This window comes from Mercenaria mercenaria, chromosome 14 (assembly GCF_021730395.1).
Source record: "Mercenaria mercenaria strain notata chromosome 14, MADL_Memer_1, whole genome shotgun sequence".
NCBI classification, from domain to species: Eukaryota; Metazoa; Mollusca; class Bivalvia; order Venerida; family Veneridae; genus Mercenaria; species Mercenaria mercenaria.
The window spans coordinates 64576279-64596448 of record NC_069374.1 but is presented as its reverse complement, the minus strand read 5'-3'; the positions used below and the strand labels follow the sequence as shown (position 1 = coordinate 64596448).

Genomic DNA, 20170 nt, shown 5'->3' with positions numbered 1-20170 from the left:
TTTGGGAGTGGGATCTTTACATGCAGTTACAGGGCTTAGATTTTGGGGTTAGGGGATATGTACATGCAGTTACATGGCTGGGATTTAAGGGAGTGGGCTATGTATGTACATACTTAAAATGAATTGTATTGCCATACACCCAATCCAGGCTTTATTCCATGTTTTCTGGATAAATGACGTTATGCCATTACTGGACCGGTTTATCAGATATGCAGAGCTACCTTCTCAAAATACAGATTTGTACAATATGATATCATGAGTCCCAGTAAGCAGAAAACATATGAAACCGTATCATTGCTGGTCTGTTAAAAATTTACACAGACTTGATGACAAAAAAGTTTGTTTTTTTTGTTTTCAGATTTTCTCTTCAAAGTCAGACATGTTGATACATTGTCAGCAAATTCATAAAACTGAAATGAAGACCTACAGGTAGGACAGAACACAGTCTATATATAACCTGTCTAATTACCGCTTGTCATTTTATCTGTAACATTACTTCATGCCTATTCATTTGTAGTGTTACCTCTTGCCATATTGTTTTTGCCCTGTCCGTCCGCCCTTCCGTCCATCCGTCACCCTTCAGTTCCGATCAATAACTAGAGAACCATTTGAACTAGAACCTTTAAATTCCATAGAGTGGCAGGGCTTACGGAGTAGACGACCCCTAATGTTTTTGGGATCACTCCATCAAAGGTCAAGGTCACAGGGGCCTGAAAATGGAAAACCATTTCCGATCAATAACTTGAGAACCATGACTCAGAATGTTGAAACTTCATAGGATGATTGGTCATGCAGAGTAGAAGACTCCTATCGATTTTGGGGTCACTCTAGTAAAGGTCAAGATCTCAGTGGCCTAAACATGGAAAACCATTTCTGATCAATAACTTGAGAACCATTTGACCCAGAATATTGAAACCTCATAGGATGATTGGTCATGCAGAGTAGATGACTTCTCTTGATTTTGGGGTCACTCATTAAAGGTCAAGGTCACAGGGGCCTGAACATGGAGAACAATTTCCGATCAATAACTTGAGAACCCATTGACCCAGAATGTTGAAACTTCAGAGGATGATTGATCATGCAGAGTACACGACCCCTATTGATTTTGGGGTCACCAGGTCAAAGGTCAAGGTCACAGGGGCCAATGTTAACTTTTTGCATGAAGGCACTTTACTCGCAAACCACTGCACCCAGGACCTTCAAACTTCACGTGCTGATAGTACTTATTGAGTACACAACCCCTACCGACTTTGGGGTCACCAGGTCAAAGGTCAAGGTCACAGGGGCTAATGTTAACTTTTTGCATGAAGGCACTTTACTCGCGAACCACTGCACCCAGGACCTTCAAACTTCACATGCTAATAGTACTTATTGAGTACACGACCCCTATTGACTTTGAGGTCACCAGGTCAAAGGTCAAGGACCCCAGGTCAAAGGACAAGGTGCTGCAGGGGCATTTGTCACCATTAGTGACAGCTCTTGTTTCTCCCTTGGCTTGCTTTGGCTTTACCCTCGCTACCGAATCCAAAAGAATATTCAATATACCTTTAACTATGTTTTGGGGATCATTTTAGTTTGTTTAAAGAATGCGTAGAGTGTTTGTTCACTTTCTACATTCATAGAAAGAGACATTTTTGTTGTTTACTCCGCACTGAAAGTTGATATTTTAAATCAACACCGCTTTAAAATACACTACTGTACCATCCATATTAATTCCCAACTATTTGATTTACGCACGCATGGAGTGTATAATATAGTTTAACCTAGGTGTATAGAGTACCATTCAATGTGGGAGAATTAATGCCGACCGTGCTCTGTTACGTAAAGCATCCAGACGATTCAAATTTTGTTTACGCTAGTAAAAAGTCATGTGTGCGTTTCTGTTATTTCATATACGTTTTTATAGGCTTAAAAATTATCAGACAAGAGTATATACATTATTTCAAAGCATAATTTATGCTAATACACATCTTATCTTGAGCCCTGTCTTTGAATTTTGCACCTGTCCCCTATTAACTTCTTGCCTATACGACTATGCATTGGGGGAGACATGCGCTTTTCTACAAAAAAAATTAAAGCATCTTCTAGTTTAACATTAGTTTGTGATATTCCACCTTTGGCAGTGCTTCTTGCTATCCTATTGGTTAACCCTTTACCACACAGAACAGAAGCCAAAGTAACCTCTTTTACATAACACTGATAAGTGATAATCAATAATCAATAATCGGTATATGGCTGATAAAGGTGACTGTCTTATCTGAACAGAGGTGTTGGCATTATTTTGTGATTACACACACTCATGTTAAAAATGTCATTATTTTAATATTTTCTGTAAGTTTGACATTATTTTTGTCAATATAAAGTTTATAGCAATTTAAATTCTCTTTCCGATGATACAAAATTTATTGTAGTTTCTCTTTGAGTTTCGAAGGTATAAAGTGTTAAAGTACGGGAATATATATTTTTAGGCATAAAATTCTGTTTTGGATTACTTTCACATTGAAATTCATATACAATTTCATTTTGATGTTTGAAAGTTTGATTTATAGTTAATAGACTTATCTTCCGAATCGGAATTGGTAAGTATTTATATAAAAAACAACCATCAAACTGAATAACACTACAAAAATAACGGATCGTAAAATTTCTGAAAGTGCAAAAAGATCGCGGAGATCGAGACTCGTAACCGACTACAGTATTCTTGTGCTAAAAATTAAATAATTTTAAGATAATATTACGTAATATTTTCATACATGTGATCTCCCGCGCGGGAGGGTCAAAATCCCGATTTTTTCACCTTGCCTCCCGTCTCCCGACCAAAACCATATTTCTCCCGCTTTTCAAAAAAAAAAAAAAAAAAAAAAAAAAAAAAAATCGGTATTATGACTGGGTTGATAATTACCAAGGAGTGCACAATAAATCAAAGTGTCACCGACTGTTGTGTATTATACATGTTTGACACACATGTAGCTGGAGGAAAGAGTTGTTTTTCACAGGTGAATTATTGTTTGTTTTGATAAGGGATTAGACAAGCAGGGCATTTCCCACCTGTCTCACGGGGCCGAATATCTGCCCATTCTCAATGCCTTGAAGCAAAAAACTCCCAGTCATAAGAAAATAATTCCCAACTGAAATGAATTTTGATTATTCAAAGAAAAATTTTGCTCGGTAATAAAATCACATAAGTAATTGTTGGAAAAACCAACCCATTACTATTTTTAGAACAGGAGTGTTATTTCTCCTTATGGAGTTACGCCATTTTCTTCCAATGTTTACCAAATTAATTTTGCTACTAAATCGGACATATTTCATTGAAAACTGGATGACAACACACACTCATTTATTTATTTGATAATATCAATCTACATTATTTTGGTAAGGGTAAATACATGTTGATGCATTTCTGTTTTCTATTTTTCATGTCAAAATCAGCAGTATTTTTATATGAAAGTGGGTGGGGTAAAGAATTTACATAATTTATGAGTTGTGTTCAGACCAATTTAGAGCTTCGTTTTTTTTAAGTCCTCGAGTAGAATAATGTTAATGCATGTTCACCTTCATTTCAGACCTAAATTGAGACTTTGTTTCTACAAATTTAATCTGTTAAGAAAGTTAGAACAAGAGGGAGCTTCTGTAAGTTAGTAAGATAGCATGCTCGACTTTTTTCAGTGATTGACTCTGAATTAAAGCTTTGCCAGTAAAAGGGGCAATCAAAGCTTTGCCAGTAAAAGGGGCATAATATTCAATAGCTTTGAATGTAACAGAGATATTAGACATTATATAAAACTTTAACAAAAAACAATGAAGTTAAAAAGTGGCATAACTCTGTCAAAATTCAAATCAAGAGTTATGAGGATTGTTTCTTCTGGTGTAGACTTAGATACATTATTTTGTGGCCGAAAATGTTGGATTTTGCCTCTAATTTATGTGTCCGCGCGCTTAATTTATGTCGATGAAAAACCTCCAGTTTTGAGACCCCAACTCCAGCTGAAAAATGGCAAACCTCCAGTTTTGGGATTCTAAACTTATCACATGTATGAATATTTTGATGATCAAACGTCGGTACATCACGGGTGACTTTCGCTGCAATTAACTCTTGGGGTGTCATAAAATATTTGAAAGCCACGGTCCTTCTGTTTTGATTAACACTTCCCGTTATGTAAGGCCATAAATTTCAAGCCATCGTATACACAAATTATTGTTTAGGGAAAATCTGCATTTATCACACGTGACCTTCATGACCTAACACATTTAAAAATACTTTGATGTTAAATGGTTGTTATTTTTAGAACGAGGAAAGCCCCGCGAAACGGCTAGTTGCAAGCAGTTTTCTCAGTAATTTTCCATGACGTAGCGTCGTGCACATGTAGGAAAAAACCCCGGTGTCTTTCTTTGCAAAGTACTCGATAAATTTAAATAGTAACCACATGATAATGATGACGAAATCCCATATTTTGAGTTAGTAAAAATCCGGAATTTGTTTCTTTAGGAAAAGAACGAAAATAAAGCAATTGATTATGAGACACGGGATAAAACGATTCTGTTCAAATGGCCGTTAATCGGTATAATAAGTTTCTATCGGGGAACCGATAGACACGGGTCAATACGTTTCTGTTTGGTAATCGATAGATACGATGATAAACGTATCGATGTGGGAAAGGGTTAACAGTTATATTTCTTGCCATTTTAGTTGTACCTCTTTCAGTTTTATTTCAACACTTCATCAGTTACATCACAACATCACCTGTACTGTATCTGTGATATTCTGTCTTGCCAGTTTTCATCTATAACATTACTTCTTGCCATTACATCTTTGTTATTTTGTCATTACTTTTTGCTAGATCATCTTCAACTTTCTTGTATGCCACTTATCTGTGACATTCTGTTGCCATTTCATCTGTGGCATTGCCAGTAAAATTCTGTTCTTGCCATTTTATCTGTAACATTCTGTTTCACCATTTTATCTGTAATGTTCTGTTTTGCTATATCCTGTAACATACCTTGCCATTTTGATTTTCAAGATCATTTGTAACATTCCTACTTGCTATTTCATGTGTTGCATCGTGTGATTTCATCTCCTTGCCATTTCACATGTAACTTTAACTTTACTTTTGCTGTTCTGCCTTTGATATTATTTCTTACCATTTTGTTTGTGCAACTACATAGGTAAAAGTAAGTTTTCAGTATTTTTACATTAAACTTCTTGCCATTTCAGTATGTCAGGGGTCTTTGACCTTTCAAACCTTAATTCAGATTGGTTGAGCATATGCAGTTCCATTACCCTTTTTGTAAGCTCATGCATTTACAACACCTACATTATAACTTACTGTTATACAAATTTTTGCTATAGTTGTCAATCTGTGTTGTAACAGTTTTGTTTTATTTTATTTGCAGTCCATCTGCATTTAGATGCCCCCAGTGTCAGAAGTGTTTTGCCAATTCATCGTATTTGTCGCAGCACAATCGTATCCATGCTGGAATAAAGCCATATAAATGTGAAATTTGTGAGCGCAAATTTACCCAGCTGTCACACCTGCAGCAGCATATACGTACACATACTGGTATGTAATATAACTACATAGGTACACGCACTGCTTATAATATAATTATAGTATATAGATACACACACAATGCATATACATACACTGGTGAGTATTTAACTGCCCGTTTTAGTGGCACAGTGGTTAGCGCATCTGACTATTAAAAAGGGGATTGTGAGTTCAGTCCCCAGTTAGGCCGGTCCTGATATGACCAGGGACGTTAAACTGGGTTCACTGAGTAAGTAACTTCAGCATATTATAGATACACACACGGTTGAGTATGTATCAACAGTCTGTAGATGCACATACTTATGAATATAGGTACACACAATGGCGAATAAGTAACTGCAACATACAGGTAGATGCAGACATTAGTGAAGTACTTAACTACACTGTATAGGTACACAGTGGTGAAGTACATTACTGCAGTGTATAGGTGCACAGTGGTGAAGTACATTACTGCAGTGTATAGGTGCACAGTGGTGAAGTACATTACTGCAGTGTATAGGTGCACAGTGGTGAAGTACATTACTGCAGTGTATAGGTGCACAGTGGTGAAGTACATTACTGCAGTGTATAGGTGCACAGTGGTGAAGCACATTACTGCAGTGTATAGGTGCACAGTGGTGAAGCACATTACTGCAGTGTATAGGTACACAGTGGTGAAGCACATTACTGCAGTGTATAGGTACACAGTGGTGAAGTACATTACTGCAGTGTATAGGTGCACATGCTGGTGAGTACGTAGCTTAAGCCTGTAGATACGCACACTGATGAATATAGGTACACACACTGGCAATTAAGTAACTGCAATGTATAGGTGGACGCAGACACTGGTGAAGTATGTAACTACAGCATATAGGTATACACACTGGTGAAGTACATTACTACAGTGTGTAGGTGCACATGCAGGTGAAGTAAGTAATTAGAGCATATTTGTACACACTGGTTAATACATAACTACAACATATAGGTAGACACACTGGTGAAGTACATACCTACAGCATATAGATGCATTATGCAGGTGAAATACGTACCTACAGCATATAGATGCATTATGCTGGTGAAGTACGTACCTACAGCATATAGATGCATTATGCAGGTGAAGTACGTACCTACAGCATATAGATGCATTATGCAGGTGAAGTACGTACCTACAGCATATAGATGCATTATGCAGGTGAAGTACGTACCTACAGCATATAGATGCATTATGCAGGTGAAGTACGTACCTACAGCATAGAGATGCATTATGCAGGTGAAGTACGTACCTACAGCATACAGATGCATTATGCAGGTGAAGTACGTACCTACAGCATAGAGATGCATTATGCAGGTGAAGTACGTACCTACAGCATATAGATGCATTATGCTGGTGAAGTACGTACCTACAGCATACAGATGCATTATGCTGGTGAAGTACGTACCTACAGCATATAGATGCATTGTGCAGGTGAAGTACGTACCTACAGCATATAGATGCATTATGCAGGTGAAGTACGTACCTACAGCATATAGATGCATTATGCTGGTGAAGTAAGTAACTATATTGTATTTGTATACAGGTCAGTACATAACTACAACATACTTGTATACACACTGGTGAAGTACTTAGCTACAGCATGTTAATACACACACCGGTTAGTACTTAACATAAGCCTATAGGCACACACACTATGAAGTATGTTACTAGAATCTGTATATACATACTCTGGGTGAAGTGCATTACTAAAGCATACAGATGAACATGCAGATGAAGTAAGTAACTACTGCATATATGTACACACAGTGAATATGTAACCACAATATACTGGTACACAACTGGAGAAGTATCTAACTAAAGCATATAAGTGCATTCGCTGCTGAAGTAAGTAACTAAAGCGTATTGTACACAGTAATTAATACATAACTACAACATATAGGTACATGCATTGATGAAGTATATAACTACAGTGCAACCTCTGTAGAGCAACACCCTTTGGGAGATACAAATATTGACTGTTATGTAGAGATTGTTGTTCTGGAGACGTAAATTTGATAGTATATTTCAGCTTAGGGAAATTTTGATGATGTTGTTATAGAGAGGTTTTTGCTTAAGAGAGGGCCATTCTGGAGAGTTTGTGCTGTATAGGGTATAGATACACACAATGATTAGTACATAACTACAGCATATAGGTGCACATGCTGGTCAGTATATAACTACATTGAATTATAGCTAAAAAAGTTTACCACATATAACATACATGTGATAAGTTTAGAATCCCAAAACTGGAGGTTTGCTATTTTTCAGCTGGAGTTTGGGTCTCAAAACTGGAGGGTTTTTATCGACACAAAATAAGCGCGCAAACGCAAAACTTAGAGACAAAATCCAAAATTTTATGTTATTTTCTCATTTAAATGAGTATCCCCAAGTGAAATTTTTTGAAAAGCGGGAGACTTATGGTTTTGGTCGGGAGACTGGAGGCAAGGTGAAAAATCAAGATTTTGACCCTCCTGCGCAGGAGATCGCTTGTATGCATATAAACAGCAGTTACTGTAAACTTTGCTGTGTGTTATACCGTTTATGTTTGTTTACCATATAAGCTGTTGATATACAGTTGTTGCCCAGGATTTGTTTTGTAACAGAAAAAAGGATATAAGATGTCTGGTGACCATTCTGTTGACAGTATTATAGGTGCTAAGCTTATAAATCTTAATTTGGAGACCAGTCTTACATTAAAACCATCTGATTGGTTAATTTAATAATTAGTTATTCTCCTTTCATCTTTGTTACGTGTGACAAAATTGACATTACTTCTGGGGAGGTTGCAAGCACTACTTAAAACATGAGGGAAAACTTTTATATAAGTATAATTATTGCCATATATAAAATAATATTTACTCTGTTTTGACAGAATATCGACCTTGTGTGAAGGGTGAGCAGATCATTAACCTTTAGCCTGCTAAATTTCTTAAATGGACTTGTTCATAATTCAATTTGGGCAGCACCATTCATTATTCGAAGGGGTGTTCTCTGGAAATTGACTGACTGAATAGCGAACAGTGCAGACCATGATCAGACTGCACGGATGTGCAGGCTGATCTTGGTCTGCACTGGTTGCAATGGCAGAATAACTTGACACCAGCAGGCTAAAGGTTAACTATTGACTCTTAACAAAAAACTTGCACAAAGTATTCCCTAACTCAGCGCTTTTCTTCAGGAAATTGGAAAGATTCCCTTTGTCCTGTAATTAGAAAGTCCATACTCAGAAATTGCTCATTTTGTGGAAATAGCATTTTATTGAAACGGGACCTTTTATTCCTTCTGCAAAAAGATTTCTGTAACAAAGGATGAAATCAAATGGTTTCTTAATTCTAAATGAACTCATTACTTCCTTATTTGTGATATATAATTGCCAAACTACAAAAAAATACATAAATAAATTCATTTTCTGTTACAGTTTGCAAGTTTCTCAGCCACAATTGTGAATGCATGAAGTAACCTTACTTTCAATTGGGAAGTGGCTGAATATCAGCCATATGTCATATATGGATGAAACCCTGCAACTGTATGCCTCTTATAAAAAGCATTATCTACCTTTTGCAATAGTTCTAAGTGTCCCTGATACCTGCGGACAATAACAGCGACTGTTCCTCCAAAACACCCATTAGATAATAGCAGTATAGGGTCATTCCAATAAAACAATATATATTTCGTTCAGCCAATATGGAGAGACAACAGTTTACTAAATATTGTTTGGATTGATTAACTGTTGAACAAACATTTATTGTTTTTTTTTTCTGATTTCAGGCGAAAAGCCGTACAAATGCCACCACTCTGGTTGTGGAAAAGCTTTTTCTCAACTGTCAAATCTTCAGTCACACTCTAGAAGTCACATGACGGATCGACCATATCGCTGCAACTCGTGCTACAAATGCTACGCAGATGAGGCCGGTCTGAGGGAGCATATACCGAAACACAGCGAAACGAAACATATAAAGACGCAAATTTGTAAAATTTGTGGAAAGGCATACACGCAAGAGACTTACTTGGCACGGCATATGTTAAAACATACAGGCGAAAACGCAAAGTTACAACAAGGCCAACGGGCGCCCGTCAAGCAAGAACCATCAGATCATTCCAGTTTAGAATCAGCTGTCGACTTCACAAGAATTTTGGATCGTGTAGATAGAGCTCAAGAAAATGCAACGCCAGCATTAAAAAGTCCTGGTTCATCGGTGTCATCAGCATTTATGCCGTTAGCTCAGTTCGGCACGACCAGCTCAAATAATACAGCATATCCGTATGGATCGGGGCTAAATTCGGGACTTTCTTCTGCATTGTCGTCTAGCAATTTAAGCCCCTCCCTGCCACATATATCATCGATGTCGAATCCACGATACTTTCCCTATGACCCATTAGGGTTTAGAAAATCGGATCCAGTTGACAGGTTGGTCAGTGAACGTCTTGTCAACGATAGACTCGTAAACGACCGCTTGGTCAATGATAGATTGGATCGAAATATGAACATGCCTATGACAACTAGGCCAGATAGTATGTTAGCTAATAGTTTCTTAAGTTTGCAGCATATCAAAAATTATGCTTCCCAGCAGATGCCACCATCTTTCTCCCCTTGTCCAAGTAATTCAAGGTTAACTTAAGCTCAGCATCATGTGATTGCTATTTATAGAATTTCTATTTTAAGACTTTATAGGGAAACTTAGTTTCTTTTTTTAAAGTTAAAATGCCAAAATGTGCTGTGCCAAGTGAAAAGTTCCATTGTGGGTTAATGATTTAAAAAAGAAATTATGTCTCTGCTATTACAGATAGTTTTGAGTGCATGTGTTTTTCAAATATAAGATTTTATTTGTTGGTTCATTACAGCATGATTCTGTCAGAAATTAGAAATCTATTAAGACTGTTTTATTTCATTTGAGTAAGGTACAAACATTTTTATTGAAAATAACTAGTAAATGGAGAGATTGCTTGAAATGTTTAGATAATATCTAATACTGTGAATAAAGAAGTGGTCCAAATTTAATTGTTAAGACTGACCACAGTTACATTGCAGTTTAAAACCCTTACCATGCTAGACATGATTGGTTCTGCCTTTGCGACCAGTGTAGATCATGATCTGCTCTGTTCGCTATTCAGTCAGTATCTTTTTTGGTATGCACCCCTTTTAACAGTTAATGGTACTGTCCAAATTGGAAGATGGACAAGTTCATTATAGAAATTTAGCAGGGTAAGGTTTAACTATACCGCAGCAAATATTTATTCACCATATAATTATAAATTATTTTATATAATAGAAAAAAATTCAATTCTAATTTGATGGAAGCACGCTTCATAACTGAGGGTATTACATCATAAGGGTTTCTTTTAGCTTGGCACAGATCAATATCCTGAAATTTCATGAATATTTCATGCATATGTCATGCATAGTTAGCTCATCTGCAGAGTCTTTGAACTGGGGCATGTTTAGTCAAAAACTGTTATTGCAGTAAATCGAACAGAAATGTTCATAAATATTTTTCTCTACACAGATTTTCACTGAACATAAATTTTCAGAAATGGCTCTGTAGAAAAGTAGGTCAAAGCAGCATTTGAAAAACTTTGCCTTTATTTTTCATTTTTTACCATACCTTCAAAGTTTGTGATGTTCTGATATATTACAGTGGTGCAAGTTTGATTTGAAACTAAAGTGTTGAAGTTATTTTTGTCAGAAATGTCATTTTATGAAATTACCTAGCTCAAGGTACATGTATATATAAGAGAAAAAAAATATTATTTTATTTAGTGGAATTATTGGCAAAAAGGATCTGTGTCCTGACATCCTGGGAACGAGTGTTCACCCTCTGGTACTTGAAAAGACTTTGAAAATGCATGTTAAAAATAACTTATGGCATAATGGTGATTTATTTATCTTCTTGCATAAATTTCTCTCTTAATCTCTCTCCTTGCACAGTAAATCAGTCGTTTGAAGGAGTAAATCATAAAATTTTTATACAAAAACTTAAATCCACTGTGCGAAAATAAATGCTGATGGATTTACGATGTTTTAGTTTGGCCAATATTCATGAAAGTGGTTCTCATGAATGGAAAAATGCCATCAACTCTAGAATATAAACCAGCATTGGCCCAAAAACTTTAACCAGCTTTAATTCTTAAGGAAAAGAACAAATCTTTTAGCTTTCAGATCACAAAATAAAAGTTGCGTGAACAAGACTAAGTTTACAGTACGAGCTAGCACAAGGTACAGGATTTTACTACAGTTATAAAGCATGTCATATCTGTTCTTCAAAAATCTCTTGAGTTATGTTTGGTCGCTTTTCACCGAGACAAAAACTTCTCTCTTTTTTTCTTGTCGCTTTCAGAGATATAAATTGCCAATAAAAGTAGTTCCTATTAAAGGAATGTCTTGCACAGCAAGAAGCTGACCTTACTGCTGTTCTCTGAAAATCAGAAAATCATGGAAGTATTTTTTAGGTCACATTTCTGCCGATAGAAATAAGAAAAGGATCTTTTTAGGTGTTTTTTTGAGCAGACCAGTAAACTTTTAGGATTATCTCACAGACTGTTTATTGTAGCTTTCTGATTGGCTAACAACTCGGGTATTTTCCGAAGGTGATGACATAATGTTACTGTTGCTGAGAAACAGGACTTTAGGGTTACATGCTAAAACTGATGTTTTTAAAGAACAGCTCTGGTGCACAGTGATGTTTATTTTGATGTTATTTTCAACAGAAAACTAGAAATAATTTATCTATAGTGCTAGTTAGGTCAGTATTATGTATAGTTAAATGTTTAAGTAGATGTTGCTTATTGTGAGTGTATTATTGACCTATGTAACGGAGAAGTGAACCAGTTGTAGCATTGTTAAACAGGTTCGAAAAAGCAAAAAAACTATTTTTGAATGTTGTTGAATAGATGTGAATATTTGAGATGTTTGTTGAATTTGTGTAAAACTGTTACAACTTTTTAAAGAAATGTACAAATTTTGGTTGTTCTATGATAAGATTGTTCATTTCCATGTTGATCTTGGCTTCCTCTTTGGTGTGCTGATGAATTCTCCAAGTCAGGTAATGTTTATGCGTGTACTCAATACTTCTTTTGCTCATATGGATAATATTTTATATAAAGTGCTGTTACTATGGGGACAATGTTTTATAGTGCTGTTACCATGGGGACAATGATGATGTTGTCTTGAGAATTTGCTGATTATGCAAAATTTTTATAAAGTTCAGGATTTTTAACATTTTATGAGGAGTTGTTTTGCTAGCTCGATAAACAGAGCTTGAAACATTCAAGTCAGCTCAATAGAAAGAGCTTCCAGTGTTTGATTTGGGGTTGGCAGAGATGGACAGAAGTTGGCAGGAGACTGGAGGGAAATTAAGACTGATTCATTAGAAGGAATACTCGTGTTCTGTAACTCTGTACGATTGTTCTTCCTAGCATCTTTATTTCCATTTAAGGGGAGCGCACCAATGAGGTCATGGTTTCAAGCCCCACTGGGGTAACAACCAGACCTCAAATAACTTCAGTACTGGTTTTTCTCAGAAGAGGAGACTGGAGAATGATTAACCCTTACCCTGCTATATTTCTAAAATGGACTGGTCCATCTTTCAATTTGGACAGTAGCATTTATTATTCAGAGGGGTTTGCACTGAAAATTTACTGACTGAATAGCAAACAGTGCAGACCATGATCAGACTGCACTTGCTGTTCTTGGTCTGCACTGGTCGCAAAGGCAGAATCATCTGCCGCCAGCTGGCTAAGGGTTAAAATAAGTTTTCAAGTTTTCATCACAATGAAGCAAAGATAAATGAGTATAAACATTTCCCCTCCTTGTTGAGAAAGTGATACTTGGTTAAAAAATAAGAAACAGTTGCAAAGATTCTGTAATTGCACATCATTGCATAATCAAATCAATTTACTATTTTTGACTTTTAAAAGTATTTTTTCCTTGGTATTCAAACTTTTCAGAACCTCTCCTGGTTTTGGTCATTAAATGGAATGTCTGTGTACAAACATAAAATGATCCACTTGCTGGTTTGTAGTTGTCATTGATTTTAGAGGGTGTCAGTGTATCAAATCAGATATACCCCTACCTTGGGAGCAAAATATAATACTCCATGAAAGAACATGTACATATTTCTTGATGCAAAGCTTGTCATCTTTTCATTATATACCCATTTGACTTATAAATGATATACAGTTGAAAGCTGATTGGGTAAGATTGCAAGGGGATGATAGATGCAAAATGACCACAGTTTTTAGCAATCCAAACAAAAGATAGAAAGAAAACGTCCTAAGACTACATGAATTGCTCTAGCCAGCATAGGTGCTTGAGCAACCAATTCTTGACCTGTACCTTTATTCTTAAACTTTAATAAAAGTTGAAAATATGGGAGTTAATAAAATTTTTAACACAGTGACACACACTAAAATGACATCTCAATTGACGCCACCCACCAAATGTGAAATTTACACATATTTTTTGCAAAAACGCTAACATGAAAGGTTTCACTGTAACTTCACAAAGTTTAAAATGAATATGTAATAATCCTCATTGTGGAAAAAATAACAAATGAGTTATGCCCAAGTTTGATGAGAATACATGAAACAGAAGAAAATGGAGATCCTTTTTAGAGCAAGCAGAATTTTCAGATTTTAAGCTTACCCGAAACAATTGATCTGTGTAACCTTTATCCATGTATCTTTAAAGCATTTAGTTGCATCAGTTGTTTCAAACCAGTCTGTGGGAATGAAAAGTTTTCAGATGTTATCATTATTTGTGCTCATTAAAAGTGCCAAAGATATATGTGCTTCATTCATTTTAAAAATGGATTTTTTATATCTTTTCTTTGAAATTTTAAATATGTTTTTAAGTTGTGTTTCTATTCGTTTATTTTGACCAACTAAAAAGAGTGCTAACCTTTTTTACTTTAGGGGACATGTCTGTCTGGTGTTGGAATGTAGCAATTATTTTAGGGGTTTCCGGACAAAAGTTGCATCATTATTACTTCTCACTATTTACTGATGTTACTTGGAAATGAACATTATATGATAAAGGTAGAATGGGTCAGTCCATAGATGGAAATAGGTTGCAAACATGTGCATGCACCCTGTAGAATAACCCATCTTTGAAATGGACTCTTCCCCTGTAATACTTTTGTCTGTGTATGAAAGGGATTGTTCATGTAATATATGTAGGTTGTTGTGTTTTTATGGAGTGTATTAGCTCACTTGTCTTTTTGCAGATATGATTTGTAATTAAACAATTGTTTAAGAGATATATTTGATTATTAAAAATTTTATTGTGTTATAGACTTCTGATATTGTGAATAGGGCCTTCGTAAATTACGGCTCAAACCACTGTTCCCGCTAGGGAAGGTGGCTAAAATTGTACAGATTTTGTTGAATTTACATATGATTATTATTGTTTTTATGACCTGCACATATATATGTATACTGTATTAAGATGTAAACATTGTAACTGTTCCTAGTGATGTAGACAAAAAAAATGTGCTTATGAGTTTTCATTGCGTCATGCCTTGTTCACACGAGACTTTTTTCATTTCAAATCAGGCCCTGTTCACACTAGACTTCTCGGTTTTGGAAGAAAACAAGAAACAATATGTTATTTATTATTATTTTTAGCAGTTTGTTTTGTTATAAAACATCCAATGAGAGGGAATTCCTAAAACGATTAATTATCAGAACCTTGATTTTAAAGTAATTTCTTGTGTGTGAATCTTACAATTGAGAATTTTAATGAAATAAGGGCCAGTTGTTTAGTCTTCAGTAAGGTAACAGAAATTAACGAATACATGTTCTTGCAGGAGACCCAAGGTTCCGGTGAAATTTGCAAATGGTGGGTAAAAACAAAAAAGTCCAAGTACATATGAGCCGTGCCATGAGAAAATCAACATAGTGCTTTTGCGACCAGCATGGATCCAGACCAGCCTGCACATCCACGCAGTCTGGTCAGGATCCATGCTGTTCACTTTCAAAGCCTATTGCAATTAGAGAAACTGTTTGCGAACAGTATGGATCCTGACCAGACTGCGCGGATGTGTAGGCTGGTCTTGATCCATGCTGGTCACAAACGCACTATGTTGGTTTTCTCATGGCACGGCTCATATAAAGAAACAGGTTGACAATTTTGCTTTTACCCCTCAATAAATGTCTTACAGAGATAGGAAAAAAGTTTTCCTATTAGGAGTTGTTACCTTATGATAGATCACATGTATATAGACCATTAGAATCATTTGCTGAGATGTCCATTTAGATATTAGTACTCATCTGGTATCAGTTTTACATTCATACACTATTTGCCATATCATTCCATTTGTGCCGACATTGTTGTGAGTTGTACATCGATGATTGCAGTGTTGCCAAAATTTCACTCTGTTGTAGGGCATATTCTTTGTACTAGTTTTTCTATTTCTGTAATTATGAAATAGGGATTAAGAGCTTTTAAGTTTTCCAGTTTTTTTTAAGATACTATTTTCTTCAAAAACAAAACAAAATGCAGCATGTAAATAACAAACTTATATACCAGAGGCTAGCCCAGTTCACATTTTAAATTCATAGTTTGCCATCTTGTCATCTTTCTCTCCTTTTTTAAAAAAGATACAAGTAAAGGACAATTGTTATTGATAAGGTGTTAAGAAAACAGTAAAAACATACAAAAAACATTTGTGTCTGTCTCTGTTACAAAGTTAAGTCATTGCATAGATAATACCGTCATAATTGTTTCTTTATTTAAGTAACTGATTTATTAGTTTTAGTTTGGAACAGTACCTGCAGGTTAAAAAGAAAAGAATACTGCTGTCTTTACAACATGTTTTTGAAATCATGAAATTTTATATTTCCGTTTTTGCTTTTAAACTTTAAAAATTGAAGCTTTAAATGGTTTCAATGAAACTCTCATTAGTAAGACTGTTCTTCACTTTTATGGGTACTTACTGCCCTTATCAGCCTCTCAGTGCTTTGATTTCGCATATACTATCACAGTGACTGCCATATTTACCTTACATTTATTCATACCACTGCCTTATTCAAGAATTTAACATTTAAAATGTTGACGGAGTTTTCGATCTCAGCATAATTAGTCAGGAAAAACATCTTGCTAACACAGTGTACCCTGGCTTAGTAAATTTATATTTTTAATTAGATTAGATAGTATTACATTGATTTACCGCTAATATGATTTCATTTTATTTATTCTGTTCTGATCTTTTAACATAATCATACTGATTTCTTATCAACAGATTAACTGTTTTAATGAAAGTAAATATTTTTTTATTATCTCCCTTTAGTAATTATGTAATTTATTAAACAAACAAGGCTTTTGCATAGTTTATCGTTAGATATACCAGAGTTCAGAGGTCAGAAATGCAGGAATTATCCAAGTATCTGAATGATGAAGTATGGTATGTCAGAATGATAAACCACAAGAAGGCATTTATTATTTTCATTTTAACATGCTCGTAGAATTTTTAGATAGAAATTATGCATATCTATATTCATCATGTGGTATTAAGTCATGCAGCAAAATTTGAACATCATAATGGTTTCTGACTGATCTAGCTGTCCGACCCATTCATTTATTAAAAAGACTTTTACATTTCCAAGTCACGATAAAATGTTATGTGAATCTCTTATAGTGGTAACAATAAAATTGAAAGTAGAAAATTCAATTCTCAAAACAAAGTAACTAAAATTAACGAAGTTTTTGCTTCCCAAAGATATATATCCAATTCTACAGTAATTGAAAAACAAATCAAGCTTTGTACAATCTGTCTTTTATAAAATACCTTCACAAGAACTGTCTTGTCTGATTTTAGTAGTTATGCAATAAACAGAAGCAATTAAATATGTAAATTTTAATTCCACGGCTTGAAATAAAATATTACGGTCATCATTGTAACAGCAGTAGAAGTGTGTGCCATAGAAATGTTAAAATTAAAAGATTGATATATAGAAATATTTTGATTCGCATATTGTAAAATTCTATTTATTAAAAGCAGACCTTTTTTAATTTCGGTGACAGCTTTCATAAATTTACATTTTTAAAAATATTTATTGAATAAATGTACATGCAGATTAAATATTCGTACCATGTACATTGTAGTGTTTTGTGTTACCACTTTTTGCATAGAACACGAACATTTTTTGCTACAGATGATTTTAACTTGGCACAAATTATCTCCCCTGACCATCATTTTGGATGTCTGGTAAAAAATCTGCTGCAGATTTGATTTTGCTGATTTATAAACCTGTCTAGAATTTATGTATCGGTTAAGGGAGATAATTATTACAAATAACAGAAAATGTCTAATAACATTCATGCTTATTCTCTATAGAACTAATGTTATCATTTTTTCATTTTATTGTGTTAGTAAGTTATTTCCCTCGGACATTTCGAGGCAGACACTGCTTTTATCAGACCAGGTTGCCTTGGTGTTTTTACATACAACTGTAAGACATTCACCAGTAAACTTCCTCTTTCGACTTTTTTGTAATTGTTAGACAAAAAGATTTGTTCATCTGTCATATGAATGGGACTGAAAAAATAGGGACCTGTTTTATAAATGTTCCATCTTCTTCCTGCAATTTAACAAAGTTTTTATGCCCCCAAAGGGAGGCATATTAGTTTTCAACTGTCCATCCATTCGTTAGTTTGTTCATTTGTCACAATGTTAACTTTTTGCATGAAGGCACTTTACTCGCGAACCACTGCACCCAGGACCTTCAATCTTCACATGCATGTAGTTATTGAGTCCACGAGCCCTACTGACTTTGGGGTCACCAGGTCAAAGGTCAAGGTCAAAGGTCAAGGCGCTGCGGGGGCATTTGTCACCATTAGTGACAGCTCTTGTTTTATATTATTTTACATATGAAGAACATTTTTCTGACTTGTATCACTGATAAGAAGTTCTGTCAGTTTGGTAAAATTTGTTAAAAAATTAAAACTCTGTTTGCTTAAACTTGAATAATTCGTACACCACCCTTTGCTCGAATTTGTCATCGGGTCCCGGCAAAATCCCTGCATAATGTGTTTTGTTCGATGACCTGAACTATCAAGAACTCAAATAAATTTTGCTGGTCCTGACGTGTTTGAGCGAACAGTGTTCGACTGTATGTCACTAATTTTTTAAGAATGAAAATATACCAAAGCAACATGACCTGACTGTATGGTTTGTGCAATCTAGTATATGTACCATCTATGATGCTTGTTTTGTACTAATTCTAGGTGCAGCTTTTCACAGGAATTCATTTTAACCTGTCTAAATAAGGAATATTGTCATCATGTATATAGTAATCAGAAAATCATTTTAATTTTTTTCCCCCATTAGGTTCAAAATCAGCATTATCTTTTCTTTCTTGAAAAGAAAGTTTGTTTGTTTGTTTTTTCCCCCAATTTTTTCATTCCTTTGGAGTTTTTAAAGCTTTCTTCAGTTCATTTATTGTTTACATGAATTCTGCTGTAAATCAGAAGCTATTTGACTTGACATGGTCGTATTGTTTTTCTTAGGTTGTGATTCAGCTATGATTTTTATGTAAATCAATTAAGTCAAGAATAAAGTGAATCAATTAAGATTCAATTAATCAGCTGATTAACTTTGAAGTAATAAATAAATTTGATTTCAAGATTTTCAGTGAATTATTGACATATATGTCAAAAATATGAGATGTACTTTTCACTGGTATGGACCTACAAAATGAGTAAAAGTTGGTTAAACGTATTGAAAACACATTAAATAAAATTCGATCAACACATATTTGCATTTGTGAATATGAAATCTTATAATTTTACTAATACACTACTCTTGAAAAAAATGCATGTGGTGTCCACTTAGTGAATGATATTTTAATCTTTTACATGGAAACAAACTCTGTGAAATCACACATTTATTTTCATGAGCATATAATGTGGTTGTTTGGGACAATTTGCTTTTTTATTGAGATATGAATTCACAGATTTCAGCTTTTGAAGATAAAATGCAGAATCAAGAAAAACTAGCCCACCCACAAATATGATTGATTTTACAGTATTCATTAATTTATTCAAGATAAACTCTCAATATCTGTAGGGTATAAATCAGTATAATGATCAGTCTATTTCAGCTGGACTGTCAATATTTAAAGCCTAGAAGTTTAAAAAATCTTTACACATAAACATGATTAATGAAATATTGATTAATATGGCTGCTTCCATGTATCATTAGGTGTAAATCACCTTGCACAATATTTAATATCTGTAATAGATCAGATCTTTAATAAGGATACCTTGAATATTTTTATATACTTATTTGATATCACTCGAGGACCAGCATTTTAACTACCAGTACTCCAGAAAATTTTTACAGTTTGGTTTAGTGCAACTTGAAATTTAAGATTTGCACTTCATCTGACATCACTGGAAGTTAACACAAATATTGATTTATCATACCATACATAGTTGTACACCCATTTATGTCCACTTTAGATATCACTTAAGATATGTGAAAGATCTGCACTTGAACTTTGATATCACCATAGTGTCAGTCTTCATTATGCAAGCAGAATTTTCAGCCTGTCTTCTTAAAAACTAGATCCAAGGTTAACATGTCTGTAAACAATAAGTCTTGTATTTTTA

The 20170-nt window shown here is 34.8% G+C and overlaps 1 protein-coding gene across 7 annotated transcripts in view; it reads left to right on the top strand.

The window, feature by feature from the left end:
• Positions 1–19136, top strand: part of LOC123527814 (zinc finger protein rotund-like) — a 199858-nt gene extending 180722 nt beyond the window's left edge. For all 7 annotated transcript variants that reach the window (XM_053523732.1, XM_053523734.1, XM_053523731.1 and 4 more), the window contains 3 exons: positions 359–429; positions 5395–5561; positions 9331–19136. In XM_053523732.1, the coding sequence (XP_053379707.1) occupies positions 359–429; positions 5395–5561; positions 9331–10181 (1089 nt within the window). In that variant the 3' untranslated portion in view covers positions 10182–19136. The remainder of the gene's footprint in view (positions 1–358; positions 430–5394; positions 5562–9330) is intronic.
• Positions 19137–20170: the final 1034 nt, after the last annotated feature.